The 21,383-nt window shown below is 43.3% G+C and overlaps 1 protein-coding gene across 1 annotated transcript in view; it reads left to right on the forward strand.

Annotated features, from left to right (window-relative positions):
• GCNT2 (glucosaminyl (N-acetyl) transferase 2 (I blood group)) overlaps positions 1-21,383 on the forward strand; it is a 109,591-nt gene that overhangs the window by 10,632 nt on the left and 77,576 nt on the right. Inside the window, exon 2 of the mRNA XM_010994495.3 lies at positions 15,229-16,675. Within this exon, the coding sequence (XP_010992797.1) occupies positions 15,772-16,675 (904 nt within the window). The 5' untranslated portion in view covers positions 15,229-15,771. The remainder of the gene's footprint in view (positions 1-15,228; positions 16,676-21,383) is intronic.

Below are 21,383 nucleotides of genomic sequence, written 5' to 3' on the forward strand. Positions count from 1 at the left end.
AACCCAGGCAGGTTCTTACCCCAGGAGCTTTCTTCCATCGTGGACGCTTTCCTTTTCCTTCCTTCCTTCTTTCCTTTAGCCATGGCGATACCACGCAGCAGGGCCGGCTGCAGCACGCGCCTTCCTCCCTGTTCCCTGAAGGCGCTCAGTCCTGCTGGGTCTGTTGTGGGTGATCTGTTCATCTCGTGTGGGCTGCTGAATCCCCAGATGTCGCAGAAACCCGTGCAGCGGTGTGATCTCTGTTTATCTGCTGGCCCAAACTTGCCCGTCAGTGTCGCACCCCTTCCTAAGTCAAGCTGCACGGGTGCGGTGTTTCTGTTGTAGCTTCCGTGTTGGTTATAAATCTGTTTCTCTGGGTTTGGCCCTTTTCATTGTCTCTGATATTTGTGTTTTATGGGGTGGATTTCTATGAAAGGCAATACCATGAAGTTTTTTACAAAGGAGAAGATTCCTCTGTGCATTTTTCCCTCTGTTGTCCTCAGAAGGAGGGGAAAGGAGGGTCACAGATACTCATTGAGTCCTTAGATGTACCAGGAGCTGGGCTGCAAGTTCTTCCTCAAGTTTAATTCCTACAGGAGTCCTCTGAGGACTGTATTAGTCAGCCATGTGGAATCTCCCTCTTTAAAAAAAAGATTAGAATATTCTGGATCTTTCTTTGCCCAGTCTCAGGCTCGGTGACCCCTTTGCTGACCCTCCCCCACCCAGTGCTTGATCTCAGAACGAGGGGTCTGCACATGCCTGGCGGAGGTGTCCCACCTTGCTTCCTGCTGTGTCCCGGCTTCCTGAGTCAGTGTCCAAGTCGTGGTCTCATGTTGCTTCTGTTCTCCCGAAAGGACCCTGCCAAGGCATGAAGCCTCTGCTACGCGATGTGTTAATGAGGTGGAGAGCTTTGCTCTTTGCTGAGTCAGACAAATGTATAAAGAGGATTCCTCCAGCCACCGGCCAGAGGGCAGGGTCTGTAAATGGCACGATGCTGCCTGGAGTCAGACAGCAGCAGTCACAGGGTGTCTCCTGGAAAGGGAATGAAATGTTGGAAAAGTTTTGTGAACGATGGTTTTTTATTGATGGGAACGGTGGAAGATGCGTGTGACCAGATACGGCTCCTGACGGACACCTCTTCCCTGGGAGGAACCAGCACTGACTGTGCCCTGGGAGGAACCAGCACTGACTGTGCCCTGGGAGGAACCAGCACTGACTGTGCCCTGGGAGGGAGCACATCCTGGTGGTGATGCTGATGCTGGGGGTGGGGGTGGTGATGGGGAGAAGCATTTGTCCAGGGCTTCCTCTGTGCCCGGCTCTGCTCTGATTGCACAGCGGCATGCATTCCCATGACGGCTTAGGGAGGTCGGCACTGTTTTGGTCCTTGCCTTGGTCTGCTTGAGCTGCTGTGACCCCCGACTGCGTGGCCCCAGCAAGAGAAATGTACTTCTCAGCGTGTTGGAGGCATGAAGTCCAAGATCCAGGCGGCAGCAGGACTGGTTCCTGGTGCCTTTTCCCCGTGCACGCACACTCTCGGTGTCTCTTGCTCTTCTTTTAAGGAAACCAGTCATACTGGTTAGAGCCACATCCTTATGACCTCATTTCGCCTTCGTTATCTCTTTAGAGGTCCCGTCTTCAAATACAGCCACACTGGGAGTGAGGGCTGCAACGTATGAATTTGAGGGGGAACACAATTTGATCCATCACGGTCCTTCTCTGAGAAGTGACGGAACTAAGACTGAGAGAGGGTGTACCCCCTGCCCGAGATCACGGTGAAGACATAAAAGAGCAAGAATTTGAAACCTCTTTTTTTTTTTTTTTTTTTGTCCTCAAAACCTACACTCTCAGCCAGCTCGCCACAGCGCCGCAGGCGCGAGGCCGGCGCGGGGCGGGCGGGGGGGCGTCAGGAGCGGCTCCGCGGACAGGCGGAGTGCTGCCCTCTAGTGGCGCGTGCAGGAAGGACGCTCTCTCTGTAAGTTCGGACTCGTTTAATGAAGCCCATAGTCAGCGTGGGTTGCTGTTCACCTGCGGACACCTGTGACAGGAAGAGAAGGCAGCTGCACCCTCCCAGGGCAAGCCTGGCTGAGGTGGGCACAGAGCCCCAGCTCCCCAGTGTTTGTCCATCCGCCGGGAGTTCAGTCTCTGGGTTTATCAGAAGGGCGGGACATTTGTGTAAGTTCCTATTTCTGTCCCATCTTTCTAGACCCAACAGCCCAAAGTTTCTTGTGGGCACGTCCCCAGCCCCTGGGGTTCCCACTGCTCTGAGTTCTTTTAAGGCTCTTCTGTGCACGCCCGCCCCTTCGGCTGTTACTTACCCAATGCCCTCTGCTTTGTTCACCTGGCTGTACTGGAGACACTTCCTAAGACAGGGCTCTGGGCTTGCCATGTGCCCTTGTGAAATGAGCAAATGGGTAAATGAATGAACGATTTTGGAAATCAGACAAACATGTTTCCCTAAAGCTTTTGAAGGACTCCAGAAAAATAATTCCGAGAGACCACGGGATATGGGTTCTGATTTCCTGGACCTACGATTTCCCGCTTGGTGCTTAGTACAGAACAGTGGTGAGGAGAGTGGACACCGTAGCCAGTGTGCCTGGGTTTGAACCACAGCCCCGCCGCCTCTGCCACCATGTGACCCCAGCATGTCACTTAACATCTAGTTCATAGCAATGTTGCAAAGAGGACGTGTGTTCACACTGATAAGGCACTTAGACTCGGACTCAGCAGGTGGCGAGGTCTATGTGTCACCTCCTGCTGTACCGTTTTTATTTTTCCTATGAGCCCCTCAGAGCTGCTCGTGACCCATACTCACTGTGTGGCTGTCCTGAAATGCATCCAACACGGGCTTTGGCCCAGGAGTTGCAGGTGCTCAAAAGTCCCATGATCATAATGTTACAAATCGCAACCACCTGACAGCTGTGTCAGGCACTCTGTACCATGACCTTCTGTGCGATCTTTCAAACCTCCAGCAGCCTTGCAGGATGGTCATTGAATCCCTGTTTTCCAGAAGAAAAGGCTGAAGCTCAAGGGGGAAAGAACGTCTTGCCCAAGGCCACACCTCAGAAGGCAGTGTCAGAATTCTCACCAGAATTGTCTGAAAGATCAGACAATTAGGCTGCCTTCGGCTAACTTCTTATTTAAAACCATTTAAGTTAGAGATAATGATAATAATTGTATTTATCGCTTTTCCGACATCCAGTATGTGCAGGACACAGTGAGGGCTTTACATGTAATTCTTCAATTCTTACAAGGACCCTCTGAAAAAGTAAAGATTACTCTTCACCCTTTGCAGAGTGTAATGGTTATTTTCAAGTGCCAGCGTGGCTAGGCTATGGTGTCCAGTTATTCAGTGAAACCCAGTTTAGACGTTGCTCTAGAAGTCTTTACAGATGTGATCAACTACTGATGTAATTAAATCAAATGACTGCTTAATGGAGATTACCCTTCATATTGTGGGTGGGCTGCATCCAATCAGTTGAAGGCCTTAAGAGCAAAGACAGGTTTCCAGAAGAAGCAATTCTGCCCCAATACCGCGGCATAGAAACCCTGCTAAGTTTCCCACCTGCTGCCCTGGGGGAATTGACCTAAGACTGGAATTCAACTCTTGCTTGAATCTCCTATCAATGATCAGCTGAATCTTCTGACAGTTTGCCCTACAGATTACAGACTTGTCAGTCCCCACAATGACGTGAGCCAACTCCTTCAAATCAATTAATCAATCTCTTGATATCTGTAGAGAGAGACAAAGAGGAGAGAGAGAGATCTACTGCTTCTGCTTCCCTAGAACCCTGACTGATACACAGAGTAAATGAAAACTCAAAGATACTAATTTGTTCTGGGGGGTGGGGGAGGGTACAGCTCAGAGGTGGAGTGCGTTCTTAGCATGCACAAGGTCCTGGGTTCAATCCCCAGGACCTCCATTAAAAAAAAAAAAAAACTAACAATAAATAAATAAATAGAACTAATGACCTCCCCTCCAAAAAAAGAAAAAAAGTGTTAAAAAATAAATAGATAAATAAGCCGAATTACCTTCCCCACCCCTAAATAAATAAGTAAATACATAAATAACAATTTAAGATGGGATTGAAACCCTGGTCTCTGTTCCCTGCTGCCCAGCTCTGACCAAGTCCTGCAGCAGGGAATGAGAAACCAAGGCGCGCATCCCTGGCCTGTGCTCTAAGGGACCACAGCACCTGGGCACTGACTGTAGGTAGCAGTGCGAATGGCTCTTCTGGGCGCTAATGCAAATAAGTAATACAAATCCAAACAGACCTGTACCACGTACACACCACCTGCGTGCCGTCTCCCCACCGTCAGTGAAGCGCAGGGGAAGGGCTTGTTCCTAACTGTCCCACACATTCACCCTCCAGGAAGTGACTCGTCTATTACTTTCCTTTCAAGATCGCCCTCGAAGCAAGACCCAAACGAAATAAAATGTCAGAAATTTGTACAAAGAGAGCACAAATCCGAGTAGGATTCTCCAGTTTCCTACTCTGATTCAGGGAACGGTGATGCCTTCGCTGTCTTTCCTGCCAGGCACTCACTGGGCTGCGAGGGAGGCTGTATCCTTGACATCAGTTTTTTGCCCCCTTTACGAGAAGGGGCACTGCCCTCTGACTACCCATTTTTTCCAGTAGTCAACTTGGCAGCCTCAAAGCTTTCCAGCCCTTGAGAGGCTCAGCTGAGGCCCTGAATGGGTTCAGAGTCAGCCTCAGTCCTTTCCTTCATCATTGCAAGTCTCAGCAGGGCTCCTTTTCGATCTGACATTTATGGAAAATAAATGCTTCCAGAAATCAAGACAACAGAGAGCCTTTAAAAACCTTTGGTGACCCTTCTTTCCCAAGACACTGGTTTTGATTCGAGGAGAGAGGGTGAGCCAGGACCCGTGGTAGCCTCGCCCAGACCGAAGAGGTGGGAGACAGTCTCTTGGTGATTTTAAGGGAGAGAAATGTCAATGACCACATTTTTCCTCCAAGCAAGGTTTCCACAGAGGCAAGATGGAACTTGCTCCAGCATCCTGCCCGGTAACTTCACTTGCACCACAAGGAGACGATTGCCAGTTCTAGAGAACAGATGTGGGGAGCTGGGGGTAGTGTGCACTTTGGGAATGTACACCCCGAACTCCCACGGGGCTCTCAGACACCAGCAGAGGGAGGCCCCTCCATCCCCGCAGTGGCAGGGGACCAGGGTCCGAATGCTCCCGGGTCAAGTTGAACATCTCAGCGATGGAGGCGAAATCTGTTTAGTTAGCTAATTAGAATTGCTCATCGAGATTTCATCCTCGAGAAGATTGCGATCCCGTGGCGGCTCCAGGGCTTCCCACGACCAGCTTGTCTCCGCTTTGATGAATAATGGCTTTTCACTCCATAACCAGTCCCAGTGTGGTTCTGGAAAACTCTGAGACTGTGCCACTAATGCCCAGGGGAAGAGTTACCAAGGAAGGGACGATAAAGGAGGGAGTTTGCCCCGAGATAAACCTATAAAGGGGGTGTGTGTGTGTGTGCGCTTCATCCCAAACTTTTCTGGAATGTTATCAGCTTGGATTATCAATGGATGCCACAACTAATGAAAAAATCACTTACCCTAATTCTCTTTATGGACACAGAAGACCTGAGGTCAGTTTCCCACTTAGCGGCAGGTTAAAGCTGTCAATGTTTAAGCTCCCCTAACAGAGTGTTCGACATAAGCCGGTTGGCGCTGTAGGGACTCAGAACTCGTGCTGGCGACGTGGCTGCAGGACCGGACACTCCAATGGCAACGCTGGGATGGTCTGAAAGCCAGGCTGCCTCCCCGGCGCCCCTAAGTGTTTCTTTCTGCACAATAACGGTCCAAGCTCTGCATTTGCCTGAGTAAGAGCTGTGAAGTAGATTTTTTTGTATACATTTTATTTTGGAATAATTCTGAATTTATGGAAAATTTGCAAAGATATTACAGAGAGATCCTATATACCTACCATTAGTTTTTGTTATCTTCTCATATTACCTTTGTGGTGCACTTGTCAGAGCTAAGGTATTAACATTGATGCATTACTAATAAACTCCAGACTTTGTTTGGATTTCATCCGTTTTTCCGTTAATGTCCTGTTTTGTTCCAGGATCCACTCATGAGTCCTTGTTCACCTAGCTGTCCTGTCATCTTCTTAGTCACCTCCGTATGACAGCTCCTCTCTTGCCTTGTTTTCCATGACCTTGATGGTTCTGAGGACTGGCCAGGTGTTTTCTAGAATGGCCCTCAGTTTGGGTTTGTCTGATCTTTTTTCTCAAGATCGTAATGCGGTGATGGCTTTGCGGGGAAGATCACCACTTATCCTCACACCCTATCCGGGGGTCTCTGACATCTACATGAGGTCACTGAGCTGTGAACTTGGATCACTTGATCAAGGTGACATTCGCCAGATTTCTCTGGCGACTTTCCTCTTTCCATCTGCTATTTTTCAACCGTGAGTTAGATTTGGGTTTTTTTTCAAGAACCGGAGATCACTCTGCTGCATCCTATCCTGTTTATCATTTGCCATTTCTTTATACTGGGCGAGGAAGAATGTCTGTCATCTTGTAGCTGATTTAGGGGTGAAACTGGAGCCATGGGACATAGAGGAGAACAGGAACTAGACTGCTGAACGAGACATGGATGGTGAGGCAGACGAAACGCAGTTTGTGCTCACGCATAAAGTCACCGTGGGGCGGGGAGAGGGCATAGCTCAGTGGTAGAGTGTGTGCCTAGCGTGCAGGAGGTCCTGGGTTCATTCATAATGACTCCCCCAAAAAACAAACACACGAAATCACTGTGGGACTCTGAGTTTAATAAGCTATTTCATCTGAAAAAATTGGGATGATAATATCTTCTTGAGTAATTGTGAGAATTAAGTTGCACCATGAACTCAGAAGGACTGAGCACAATGGGAAAGTGGTGGATACTCAGTAAAAGTGAGGTGCCTTCCTTCAAAGAGAAAACGACATAGCGTAGCTGCCAGGAGCATGGGTGCTGGCTCTGCACGGCCGTCTTTTGAGACCTGGTTCTTCTGCTTCAAGCCGTGTGACCTTGGGCCAGCTACCTCATCTCTCAGTGCCTCTGCTTTTTCTTGGGCAAAATGGGAGATAATATTACCTCCTGTGGGGTTGATAGGAGGCTTTTATTTTTCTATTTTAGATACAAAATTAAATCCCAAACTCCTAATTTATTCCTCCCCCCGCTTGTCCCCTTTAGTAACCATGAGACTGTTTCCTATGCCTGTGAGTCTGTTTCTGTTCTGTTAATAAGTTCATGCGTGTTGGTATGGGTTTGAAATGATTTACTGTATGTAAAGGTCATAGGACAATGTTTGGCACATTTGCAAATATTCCATATCGTTCAGTACGCTCATAGCCTGGGCATCGGGAGGAAAACACAACGTGCATCGTTTTGCTATTTAATCATATGGATGACTATATCCCTTTTTTTTTCTGTCATATTCCCAGTCAGTATTATTGAGGTATCACTGAGATGCAATAAACTGTCCACACACATACAGTTGAAAAATGTTGACATACTTGTCTATTTTGACATATATATATATTTGATGTATAATATATTTTGATACCCAATTTCAGCCCGGGCCAAATATTGTCTGTAGTTGTTTCTCCCAAAGCTAGACCTATCATCTACTCTTTTACACTTCTCTTAGCATATTTATATTTTAATAGCATTTTATCTCTTTTTAAAACCTCCTAATATTTCAAAAGCATTTGCTCATTATAAGAAATTTGATAGCACAGGGAAATATATACAAGATCTTGTGATAGCTCACAGCGAAAAAAGATGTGACAATGAATATATGTATGTTCATGTATAATTGAAAAATTGTGCTCCACACTGGAATTTGACACAACATTGTAAAATGACTATAACTCAATAAAAAACTGTTTAAAAGAAAAAAAGAAATTTGAATGATGCAGAAGTGCATACATTTAAAAATGAAAATTTTCTCCAAATCAACATGGAAATACTTGGTCTAGTTTAAATGCCTGACTTTGAAAAAAACATATCTTTTTTTGTTACTCTGAGTGAAGAAGAAGGCGTGTGAGTGCGTGAGGACACAAATGTGCTTGCGTAAACACGTGCGCACACACGCACATCCACACCCATGTGACCTCTGCCCTTTGTGCTACACAGGCCACTAAATTGTGCATCTAAATGATATGTGTATTGCCATAATAAAACAAAGAATAAAGTGCTGAAAAGTACTCAGCAATAAAAAAAAGAATAAAACAATGCCATTTGCAGCAACGTGGATGGATCTGGAGATTGTCATTCGAAGTGAACTAAGCCAGAAAGAGAAAGAAAAAAAACACCATATGATATGACTCATGTCATGTGGAATCTAAGAAAAAAAGAAGACACTAATGAATTTATCTACAAAACAAACAGACTCATAGATAAACTTATGGTTACCGGGAGCAAGCCGAGAAGGGAAGGGATGAATTGGGAGTTCGAGATTTGCAAATATTAACTGCTAATATAAAATAGATTGAAAACAGATTTCATCTGTATGGCCCAGGGAGCTAGATGAAAAAGAATATGAAAACAAATATATGTATGTATATGTATGACTGAAACATTATGCTGTACACCAGAAATTGACACATTGTAACTGACTATACTTCAATAAAAAAACTAAAAAATTTTTAAGTAAATGAGGTATAAGAAAAGTGCTGAAAAAATGAGTTTAGACAATACCAGATTTAATAAAGCTAACTGGTTTCTTTACAGCCTAGCATCTAAGAATCCTTTTTTTCTTTAATTTTTTAAAAAATTTTGAGGGGGAGGTAATTAGGTTTATTTATGTATGTATTTATTTATTTATTTTTAGTGGAGGTACTGGGGATTGAACCCAGGACTCTGTGCATGCTAAACCCGCACTCTACCACTGAGCTATACCCTTCTCCTAAGAATCCTTAATGCGCTGGTTAGAATGATCAGTCTTTGAGGGGGAGAGATGAGTAGATCTTACGTCTCTGTAATAAAAGTTGATCAATAACGTGTAGACATTTAAACTTGAAATTTAAGGCAATGAAAAACACAGTAAAACTTCAATCTTGAGCACTGTTTGAATTCATCAATTGACAGTTCTACTTTCAAAGCATCTGGCTCAGGCAGGATATTCAATGGGGTGATGACCTGTGTGCCTCCTCACGCAGGAGCCAGGAGGTCAGAGTCAAGATCAGAGGGCAAAGGAGGAACTGGGGGAAATTACTGCTTCTTCCTGCCACCAATCTTTCCTGGCTCTGGAAAGGATATGCAGAAAGAAGGACAGCATTTAATTTCTTCCTGCTTAATCTCTCAATTTCATTCAACTGAATCAAATTATCCAGGACCCAGAAAAAGAACCTGATAAAAATATAACATACTGTTTCTTTTCGTTGGCATATGACACTGGGAAGTCTCTGGGTATTTCTCTTGGGAATTTCAAATCTCCAGTAACTTTGAAACACTGTCCTTCCTCAGGATGTCCGAGTGTGGCTTCCACTAGACATTTCTGAATTCCAGTACTTAGCTCTTAGAAATGAGACTAGACAAAATATTTCCCCCATGAATAAAACCAACGCACACTCTGGAGTGGAAAGAAAGTAACAAAAATAATTTGTAATCTTATAACACAGAGATAACCACAGTTAACCTTCTGGTGTGTACTTCCAGTCTTTTCTTCTGTGTATGTGTGAGGTGTGTGTGTGTCTGTGTGCCTGTGTGTCTCTGTGTGGCAAGAAACAAGTCTGTGTCTCATTCCTGTATCCCAAGCTCAATCCTTGCTATAGAGAAACCACTCAACAAATAGAGCTAAATATTTTGGTGTGAAGGATTACCAAATGATTTGCACATTAAAATTTATATCATACTCCATTTATACAAAAGGTACAGAATAGGAAAATTTATAGAATCAGAAAGGACATTAGTGGTTGCCTGGGTCTGGGAAGTGGAGAGGGTTAAGGCAGTGACCACTAATGGGTATATGGTTTCTTTGGGACAATAAAAATCTGATGGAAGCAGACAGCAGTGAAGGTTGCACAGCCTAGTGAAGACAGTCAAAGCCACTGGAGCGTACGTTTCAAATGTATGACATGTGAATTACAGCAATTTGTATCATAATACATAATAATACATATGAATACAGATTCATATCATAATGACAATGGTTGCACTTGGAATGAGTTTACACTTGCAAGTACCTTTCTTTTATTACATAATTTTAATCTTGCTGTAACCTTGCAAAGTACAGAGGGCAGGGTGACTGAATTCTCCTGAACGACTGATGAGCTTGAGACTGACTCTGTGATTTTGCCAACTTCACACAGCAAATTAGAGGTGAAACCAGATTCAGAATTAAACTGTTACATTTCCCATCTTAGTGAATCTGTATTGTCCAATGTCACATTAATGAGTCATAATCAATATCTAATTAATCAATTTTATACCTTTTATATACTAATATTATTAAACAATAACTCATGTATTGAGTGCCTCCTGGTGCCAGAAATTAATTCATACATTAATTACTAGTTATTATACAAACCTCGTAAAGTTCGTAGTGTTAGCTTCGTTTTACTGCTCTTAGAAGTTAGCTTATTGGCCCAAGGTTGGCCCACGGGGGACATCTGGCAGCGTCTAGAGACATCATTGGTTGTCACTACTTGGGGGAAGGGATGTTGCTGGAATCTAGTGAGTAGAGGCCAGGGATGCTGCAAACACCCCACAAGGCACAGGACAGGCCCCCGCAGCAAAGAATTATCCGGTCCAAACGTCAGTAGTGCCGAGGCTGAGAGGCCCTGCTTTAAATGATAATGAAAAAATTGATGTGAAAATACTCTACAAACCCAAACTGCTATTTTTAACTGTTTTACCAAGAGATTTCCTGGGAAGTAGCTAGCCAGCACTAGGCTGTCAGCTCAGTGCATGCGACATCACACTTCGTGAAATAAATCAGTCCCAGAAGGAGAAATACTGCATCGTTTCACGTGTTTGAGGAATCCGAAGTAGTTCAACTCGTAGGAGGAAAACGTAGAATGTGGTTACCAGGAGCTGGGGGGGAGGCGGTTATGGAAGTTGTTGAACGGGTCAAGAAGTTTAGAGATGCAAGATGAAAAAGTTCTGGCGCTCTGTTGGACAACGTGCATCTAGTTAACACTGCTGTACTGGACACTGGAAGATGGTCAAGATGGTGATTTTATGTGTTCGTGTTCGTATGCCATAGCAGAAACAAAATCCTACAGCAAGTCTTCAGTGCCAGGGACTGGGGGTAGAAGTCACATTGTCTGGGTTTCAGGTCTCGGGATTAAATTGGGGCCAGAAGAGGATTCTGTGTTCAGTTTTCCTGTGTCAGTATGTGCCCCTAATTAAAAGCTACTCTTCCATTTCAGCCAATTTGGCAGAAATGCAAGAATATGTCAAACACAGAAGGACAGGGGTAGGGGGGTAGCTGGGGAGGACTTCTTAGAGGAGGCACTGAATTTGTGCTTGGAAATACGGGGATGTACTGGCTTAACTCTTGCTTTTATGAGAAATAATCTACTTGTAGAAGATAACTAAGGATTTAGAGGATATTCATAAATACAAATGTTATTAGAATTAGATGCCCCTGGCGGGGAGGGTGTGCTCAGTGATAGAGTGTGTGCTTAGCATGCCCGTGGTCCTAAGTTCAATCCCCAGTACCTCCATTAAAATTAATAATAATAATAATAAAATAAATAAACCTAATTACCCCCCCCAAAATATTTAAAAGAAATAAATAAAATAAGGTGAAAGAAAGAAAGAAAGAAATTAGATGCCCTTAACAAGAGTTTTGAAAATACCTGTTGGTTTTGGTCACAAAGTTTCCAACGTTATCTTTGTTTTGCTTTAGATATACGTACATAATCCTGCTAAGACTAGCCTGAGTAAGTGTTATCACCCCAGGCTTCAAAGTGCAAATATGTTATCAGCCTCTGTGTGAAGCACAAATATTATCTTTAGCTCAGGTTTCCGAGGGTAGAATCTGAATTTAAGACCAAATCTCACGAAGTTAAGATAGCCTCATCCCGGTCTAATTTATCCTTCAGTTGACTGGTGAGTCAGGCTTAGAGAAGCACTTGTAAATGTTGCTTTCTGAAATCCCTTCTGAGAGGAAGGAAACATTTTTGGAAGCAGCTTATTGTGCTGGACCAGATGCCGCTCCCAGCTGTGTGACTTTCCTTCTCTGAGTGGCGTCTTGCCCTGTAAAATGACAGCACCTGATGAGAGGGCCTCTCAGCTTCTTTCCTGTTCTCTTATGTGATCATTTAACTTTCCCAGGAGAAAAAAAGTGAGAATTAAAAATTTGACACTCAAAGTACATGAAAAGGATTCATATGAAACTATTTAATTTTGATGTGAGTGTGCACAGGACATTGGGGAAATTTTGATTTTTAAGACTGTTATCTTTACAATAGCCAAGACATGGAGACAACCTAAATGTCCATCAACAAATGACTGGATAAAGAAGTTGTGAGAGAGAGAGAGAGAGAGAGAGAGAGAGAGAGAGAGAGAGATAGGTAGGTAGGTAGATAGGTAGATACACACACACACATACATACAATGGAATACTACAGAGCAATTAAAAAAAGAACAAAATAATGCCATTTGCAGCAACATGGATGGACCTGGAGATGATTATTCTAAGTGAAGTAACCCAGAAAGAGAAAGAAAAATGTCATATGATATCATTAATATGTGGAATCTAAAAAAAAGACACAAATGAACTTGTATACAAAACACAAAGAGACTCACAGACATAGAAAACAAACTTACGGCTACCAGAAGGGAAAGGGGGTGGGAAGGGATAAATTAGGACGTTGAGATTTGCAGATACTGACTACTATCTATAAACTAGATAAACAACAAGTTTCTACTGTAGAGCACAGGGAACTGTATTCAACATATTGCAGTAACTTATATGAAAAAGAATATAAAAACAAATATATGTACTTATATGTATGACTAAAACATTATGCTGTACACCAGAAATGATACAACACTGTAAACTGACTATCCTTCAAGAAAAAAAGAACGGAAAAAAAAAAGACTGACACCCAGTTCTGAAAATGAATACTATGAGATGGCACATAACCCCTGGAGCGTCTTGCTGCCTTCATATTCCCTCTGGGCTGCTCAGCCGTCCCTGCCAGAACATCCCGAAGGACCCCCAGGAGTACCCCACGTTCCCAACCCTGTTTGGGAACATCTAATCTAATCTGTCTCTCATCCCATTTTTTCAAAACCTCTGTTGAATGTCATTGTTTCCAATGGCTTAACGAGACACATAGTAGTTACCACTTCATCATTTTTCTTGAATAACTCGAACAATTTGCTTCCTTATGAGACATTTTAAATGTTCTTGTGGAGACCCTGGTTGGCTGGTGGTATTGAGACCTTGAGAGAGGGAGCCTTTTCAGCTCTGCTCAAATGCCACGTGGAGAATGCCTCCTTATGTCTTCGAAGACATGTTCCTTCTTCCAAGTTACTCCCAGTCTGGCAGGAATAAAATGCTATAATGGCACAAAAATTCTCCCTTCCTGTCATCCACAAGATTAACTGCGTCAGGCTATGCTGTACAGAACCACTATGTGGCAGCACCACATTTTGCCAAAATTTGGAGCACAATGAAGTCAGGCAAAGTGCAGTGCTACGAATTTCCAACTCACTACCGGTGCAGGTGAGACTCGAAACGTGCCAGGTGCAGATAACAGTAAAAGCTAACATTTAAGACTATTTTCTGTGTGTCAGAGTCTGCGCCAAGTACATTCTACTTATTAACCCATATTCATCCGCAACACAGTCTTACTGGTCTGATCTCTACATGACAAGTGACAAAACTGAAACAGAAAGGTAAAGGCACTTGCCCAAGGTCACATAGCTAGAAACCGGCAAAACCAGGATCCTAATCTGCCCACGTGTCTCTCTGAAGCCCATGCTCTGTACCAAGTGGGATGTCATCCTAGCATTCATGAGGAAATCTAGAAAATAAAGGACAAAGTTGTAAACCTGTATCAAGCCCACAATAGTCATCTTGGTGTGGGGGGAATACATGGCTTGCAGAGACATCAATAATTATTGGGGAGGGATCAGGAAATCTTTCCTATCAAGAGCCAAAGAATAAAATACGAGTCTTGGGTGGCCAGATGGTTTCTGTTACAACCGGTCGGCTCTGCAGTTGCAATGGATAATATTAAACAAATCACTGGGTTCCAGTGGTAGTCTTTACAGACACTGAAATTTGAATTTTGCATGCCACGAAATATTTTTCTTCTTTGAGTTTTCTTTCAGCACTTTTAAAATGTACAACAATTAGGGGGAATGGGGTATGGCTCAGTGGTAGAGCACGTGCTTAGCATGCACAAGGTCCTGGGTTCAAATCCCAGTACCTCCACTAACAAAAAGAAACAAAAACAAAACAAAACAAAAAAATTGTACAACAATTCTTAGCTCAGAGGCTGAACAAAAACACATGGCAGGCTGAATTGACCCTCACCTCTGACGCCACTGTAGTCATGCCAGACCCTGGTGTAGAGGCAAGAAGAGTGACTGGACTTAACTCAGTGATGATCACAAAACACAGTGATCGGTAGACAGAAACGATCCTCCGTGCGCTAGTGGTGGGGCAAACACACAAGCGACTAGAGTTTGCACAAGTCCTGGTAGGACAGGTGGAAGGACTCCTGACCCAGACTTGGGAGGGCAGGGAAGGGACACCAGGGAAGTGGTGCCACACGGGGACCTGATGGATGGGGGGAATTCACCAACAAAAGGTGAGGGGAGACACTGTTCCAGGTAGAAATCTTTTTAGGTTCAAGGCCTGATGCTACCATGAACTCATTACTGACGCTCAGGCAAGTCAGTGCACACATGGGCTTCAATTTTCTCTTGTCCAAAATGAGCGTAATGTCAGCGCTCACCTCCCAGGTTCTCCCAGGTTGTCAGTGAGAAAAGGGAGCCAAGAGGGGGCCAGAAGATCAGTGGCCGTTCATTTTCAGGGCGCTCCATTTGTTTGTTTGTTTGTTTTTAATTGAAGTATATTCAGTTGACAGTGTGTCAGTTTCTAGTGTACAGCATAATGCTTCAGTCATACATGTACACACATATATTCATTTTCATATTCTTTCTCATTATAGGGGGAGCTCCATTTGTGAATTGAGTGAGTTGGTCTGAATAATCTGCAAGATTCCTTCCAATCCTGCATCTCTCTGAATTCTTGATTTTTATCCTTAGGTAAAGAGAAACACTGCTATTGAACAATTCTCAGTGCGGTCAACGTCAGTCAGTGTCAGTGGTGACCTGCCACCTGACAACTGAGACTTCCCCAAGTTGAAGAAATACACCGTCTCTTGTGGTCAAACGGTGACACTGGCGATGGTGACGGCATCCCCCTGACATAAAAGGGCTGTAAGACTGACGCATCCTGCTCCCTCCCCACCCGGAGGGACCACCCTGAGTCAGCGGCTGCCGCTGCCGCAGGTTTCCCAGGATCTTAACTGGAGGTTGACCTGGATGAAGACACCCAACAGCGCTCAGCTCTTGCTCCGTTGGCCCCAGGGGCTCAGGTTCTCGGAGCCACTCAATCCCTCCACTGTAAGAGAACTTCAGACTTGCGGCTGGGCCCCTGTCCTTTCAATGAGTGGCCAAATTCCCCTTCTTGTTCAAAATAACAAATGAAATTTGCGCCCCCAACAGTCTGGGGATGGACCTGCAAACTGACTTCAGCGATGGTATGAAGTCCAGCCAGTGACCAACGCAGAAGAAATAGTAAGAAAAATGAACCTGAAGGTATTTGTCGTAGGGCTTGTGGCCATTTCTACAACTCTTCTGCTCCTCTATACCAACCACTTGGAGCTGCCAACATACCTGCCAGTGGGGAAAATCTCCAACTCTTCAGTGCTTGCTGAAGGCTGTGACATGATTGTAACAGGAAAGAAAATCTTGAATGAAAATATACGCCTGAGAAACCGAAGTTGCCAGCAATACTTGATCCAGAATCACTACATAACGAAACCTCTGTCCAAAGACGAAGCCGAGTTCCCTCTGGCCTATGTCATGGTCATTCACAAAGACTTTGATACATTTGAGAGGCTCTTCAGGGCTGTTTACATGCCTCAAAATGTCTACTGTGTTCACGTGGATGAGAAAGCTGCCTCTGCCTTCAAAGATGCGGTGGGAAGACTACTGAGCTGCTTCGGAAATGCCTTTCTGGCTTCCAAGAGGGAGTCTGTGGTCTACGCAGGAGTTTCCAGGCTTCAGGCTGACCTGAACTGCCTGGAAGACCTCGTAGCTTCCGAAGTGCCGTGGAAGTACGCCATCAACACCTGCGGGCAGGATTTCCCCCTGAAAACCAACAGGGAAATCGTTCAGCACCTGAAAGGCTTCAAAGGGAAAAACATCACCCCAGGGGTGCTGCCTCCTCCTCATATTCGCAGAAGGACCAAATATGTGTACTTGGAGCAGAGATACCGTTTGCTTTCCTTCATGCTGTGGACTTGGATAAGGAAAATGCCTCCTCCCCATAATCTCACCGTTTACTTTGGCTCTGCCTATGTCGCCCTTACGAGAGAATTTGCTAATTTTGTTCTGCAAGACCAGCGGGCCATCGATTTGCTTGACTGGTCGAAGGATACCTACTCTCCTGATGAGCATTTCTGGGTGACACTTAATCGGATTCCAGGTATGATAAAGTCTGGAAGTGCGCGCGTGTGCGTGAGCGTGTGGTTGTGTGTGTATTTTATACTTTGAAAATGTCCTTCATGGCATTATGTATATTCACCTGTGTTTCCCAGCTTTATGGACATACCATAGACTGTTTTGTGTGTGTTTCAGTGGAATTCATGTAAGTTATACTTCTTAGATATCAGTAAATATACTGCTTGCTTGTAGAAGATGCGTGTTGAATTTTTATTGCATTGGATGGTCACAAATCATTGCTATGAGAGGCGAAACTGCTTTTTAAGCAATTACAGTATGTTGGCTAAGAATTCAGCTCTCATTGGCATGGCTTATTCATTATGGCTTCATTTTATGTGAATGTGAATAGTGTGAGTTAGAAAAGTTTGAGATCTGAAAAGTGCCAACAAAATATAAGAACAATCTGAAGTAGTGCGATGTCTCCAAATTAATTTCGTAAGCGGTCAGAAATTTCCAGAATTCAGTACTGTTGGGACTGACCACACAGCAGCCTCACGCTGGTGAATGGAAACCCTGCCGTCCTCTGCTAGTGAGTCAAGAACTCATTCTTCAGGGGGACGATGTGGCTTAAGTGGTAGAGCACATGCTTAGCACACAGGGGGTCCTGGGTTCAACCCCCAGCACCTCCGCTAAAAATAAACGAACGTAATTACCTCCCCCTCCAAAAAATAAATAAAGCAGAAGGACTAGGAACCTTCAAAAAGAAAAAACAACTCACCCTTCATGAAAACCTCATACTAATTATTAATGGGCAGAAAATTAAAAAATATTTTTTCCTTATTATAAAATACAGTTCTATTGTGGAAAATCTGGGGAATAAAGACAAGCATAAAGTAAAATTGGTCCTAAGTAGAAATTGTAAGAAAATAAAAGTAAGAAAGTAAAAGTTATGCATTATGTAAACTGAGAAGTAATTGCTGTGAGTACCTTTGAATATTTATCTCCTCTTCCATGTATAGCTTTATGTGGTTAGGTCATACTGATTTATACAATTTTCTATTCTGCTACTTTCATTTAATATATATCAGCATAATTTCCTCATCCTCTTGAAAATGTCTGATAATTACATTTTTTCATGGTATGGATGTACCATAATTTGCTTACCAATTCCTCCATTGTTGAGCACACGCTTCCAGCTTTTTACTATGTAAAATGCTATTGCAGTCCATACTGGAAAATGTTCAAAAGCAAGTGACACCTTTTCACATCAAGCTTTGGCACATGTCAGTGCTGAACCCAATAAATTGAAATTGAATAGGAACGTTTTAGGTGCTTGATACATACTGTAAAATTGTGTAGGGAAGGAAAAAGAAAACTTTTTCCTTTACCCTTTTGGGTTCCTCAACTAGGACCCTGGCAGTTACACCGACAAAAGACAGATTAACAAGGGTAAAATGAACAGTTTATTAACACACAGCACACATACACCTGGGAGAAACTCACTGATGAGTAACTCCAAGGGATGGTTGAAACTTGGGGCTTATATAGCATCTTAACAAAGAACAATACATTTGTAGAGAAGTGATAAAACAAAGGAAAAGGAATGTAAGCTTCTTTTTAAATTTATTTTTGCTTACTTGCGGTGGGGGGAGTGGTAATTAGGTTTCTTTGTTTATTTATGTTTTAGAGGAGGTAGTGGGAATCGAACCCAGGACCTTATGCAGAGGAGGTACGGGGGATTGAACCCAGGACCTTATGCATGCCAAGCATGCGCTCTACCCTCCCCTCAAGGAATGTAAGCTTTTACGGGTGGCAAACTGCAGTAAGGTGAGTATATGGGAGAACTAATGGAAGATCAGAGCTAGCTAGTAAGGTTTGTTGTGTACATTCCTCTGGTGCGGTCTCCAGAAGGGTCTAGAGTTGTCTTAGGTGGTTAAAAATCATACCATTACTTCTGTGAAGAATTGTCCTGCCTTTCCCGTTGAGAGAGAGGAAGGGCAAAGAGTTTTCTTGTGTTTGCTTCTTCTCAGTTGCCTTCAACTCTAAATAATTCTCATGTCAAACTGGCATATTTGGGGTAGCATCCTCTCAACTCCTTCAGCTGCCTTCTAAAACATGTTCTAATTTTCAGTCAGGCCACCCGTGGACTAGAGGTCTTATTTCATCACACCTCTGCTGACAGTGGACACTGATATGCTTCTTTTTAAAAGCTACTGGAATTAAAGAGAAGAAGAGCTGCACTGTTGTTTTTGTTTGCAATTCATTAGAAGTGAAATTTTCTAATGCATATTAACCATTTTTCTTTGTCTTGGTGGGTTGCCAGTTTTCTCTGTGGTGGGCGCAGAATTTCAATGTCCTATTGTTAATTACGGACAAGAACAGGTCGGGTGGGTCAGTAGAAGAAAGAATAGGGATATTCAGAGGAAAGAATGGAGGCTGTAAGGTGCAGGGAAGGACTGAGGTGATTTGAATAAACACAATCCTGTTAAGTAAGAGCTACAGTGAAATAATTAGGTTATTTGCCAAGGAAAGGAAAATCAGTTCTTGCTGAGATGATTAGGTTTGACTGGCTCTTTCTAAATGAGAGGACCCAATCCCTAATCTTCAGAACAGCTGCTGCTTCTCCCCAACCTCCATCTTCAGATCCTGAAAGGGTTTGTAAAACACCGATATTTACAAATAGAGATATTGATGATTTTATTTCTTCGTTGGTAAAAGATGCAGAACCATATAAAGGATTTTATTCACCTCTCTAGCAAAATTCCTATGGACTCTGTCTATTCTTTACCTTTTTGCAAATGATACAGAATGCCAGGCGGCCAAGAAATTGAGGAAGATGAATGCTAATAAGGAAGTTGAATTGTAGATCTAGGCTTAACACGCGCAGCACAGCACGGATGAGGGGAAAGATAACCAGTCAGGACCATTACAATTTTTCTTTTCCCATTAGAAAATAATTCATGACCATTTAAGAAAATATGAAAAACAGGGGAAATTAGATAGAAGACAGTCATTTTTTCACAAAATGCATTTAAGAGAAAGCTCTGTTCAAACAAGTTGGGCTTCTTCTAGTCTTTTCAGAAACAAGTAACTTTAAAAATTGTTACTTGCTGTTCCTTTGACTTCTCTTGACTCTACTGCAAATTTTGTTTTTAAAACATTGAAGTTTATAAATTATGTCTAACCATTTATGGGAAGAGAGGAACCTGGGTAAATGCATAATAGCACTTAGCCCGTTCCCTGGAGCATGAGTCATGACTCATTCCTGGAAGAGCATATTCATCCCTGGAAAGCTCACGTAGGCCCCCCCTGGTGACCTGGCCTGGGAGGAATCTGAGGTTTGGAGCTAAGTGACTTGCTCAAAATACACCAGCTTCCAACTCGGAGGCTAGAATCTGACCTCCTAACTTCCAGCCCAGGGAAGTTATCCTGCTAAATCCTAAATTTAGTACAATTTAGACATCTTACTAAATCCTGTTGTCGTCTTGAGACTTCCCTTCCCGAGTGAGTAGGCCTTTTGGGGGAACTCAGCTCTAAATCTGTTTAAGGTCGCTCCAGATCCGGGGCTATAGGGTTTCCCGCCTGGAACTAAAATTTAAGGGTGAACCTTAAGCACAAAGAAACTGTGAAGAAAACCCAAAAGTCCTTTCTCTGGGAAAAGCAACTCCTGAGTGGATAAATTGAACAGAAGTCTCAGGAAAATTAATTATCATGATCCCTGTTTCAGAGTGTCCTGGTGGGGGATCCAGTTGTTATTTCCCTGTGCAACACCTTTTTTTTTTTTTAATTTTTAAATGAATCTTTTTATTTTGAAGTAATTATAGATTCAGTTATTGTTGTGAGAAATAAAAAAGAGACATCATCTACTCTACTCAGTTCCCCCTAATGGTAACATCATATAAACTACAGTAAAATATAACAATCAATAATGACTGGCATTGATATAGCCAAGATAGAGAACATTTTCATCTTCCCTGTGCAGCATCTTATAACATATCTGGAGTTAGAAGTGTTAGGTTCAAAGTGTCCAGGACCCCGTAGAGGATGGGTAAGCTGGTGTTGGGTAGCACTTACACCTGGACAACAGTAACTTGAGACATCCGGACTCCAGGCACAGCTCTGTCTTTGAGACGCTAAAGGACAGGTCTTTGGGGTGGGACTCCCCCCACAAACAGGCAGACAGGACTTTGCACTTCCACATTCCAGCTCTTGTTTTTCTACTTTTAAATACCAAGGTTAACTCTGTTACCCCGCCTCTACCTTAAAGAAAAGAGTATTTGCAGTAGGATGTTTCTAGGCAACTTTATCCTCCTGGGAGTGGAGAGAGAGGTAGGTGGGGGCCAATTTGCTGGAAAATTACTGGAAGGAGGAGTTTGGGAGGAGGTGGTTTTCTGGAAACATTACCTCTATTTACTCGCCAATAGCAATTTAAGATCCAGTAGCCTTGTACCCATTTGGGTGACATTGGTGTTTTCTATTTCCATAATCTAGCACAGTACCAGGCATAAAGTAAGTACACAAAAAATGTTTGTTGAATGACTGAATGACTCATTTGATTGGGGTACATGAGATTTCTATTTCTATTTTTTCCAAGCATAACACTTGTTGGTGTGTTTTTTCATTACATGATATACTTACTGGGGAACCATGAATTTTCATTTGTCTTGTCAAATCATTAGTATCCATAGATATCTTAGTTACACCTTTTAACTTTTTATTAAAGGGCAATGTTCATTTCTAACTTAATGATT

The sequence above is a fragment of the Camelus dromedarius genome, chromosome 19, assembly GCF_036321535.1.
Source record: "Camelus dromedarius isolate mCamDro1 chromosome 19, mCamDro1.pat, whole genome shotgun sequence".
Taxonomy (NCBI): Eukaryota; Metazoa; Chordata; class Mammalia; order Artiodactyla; family Camelidae; genus Camelus; species Camelus dromedarius.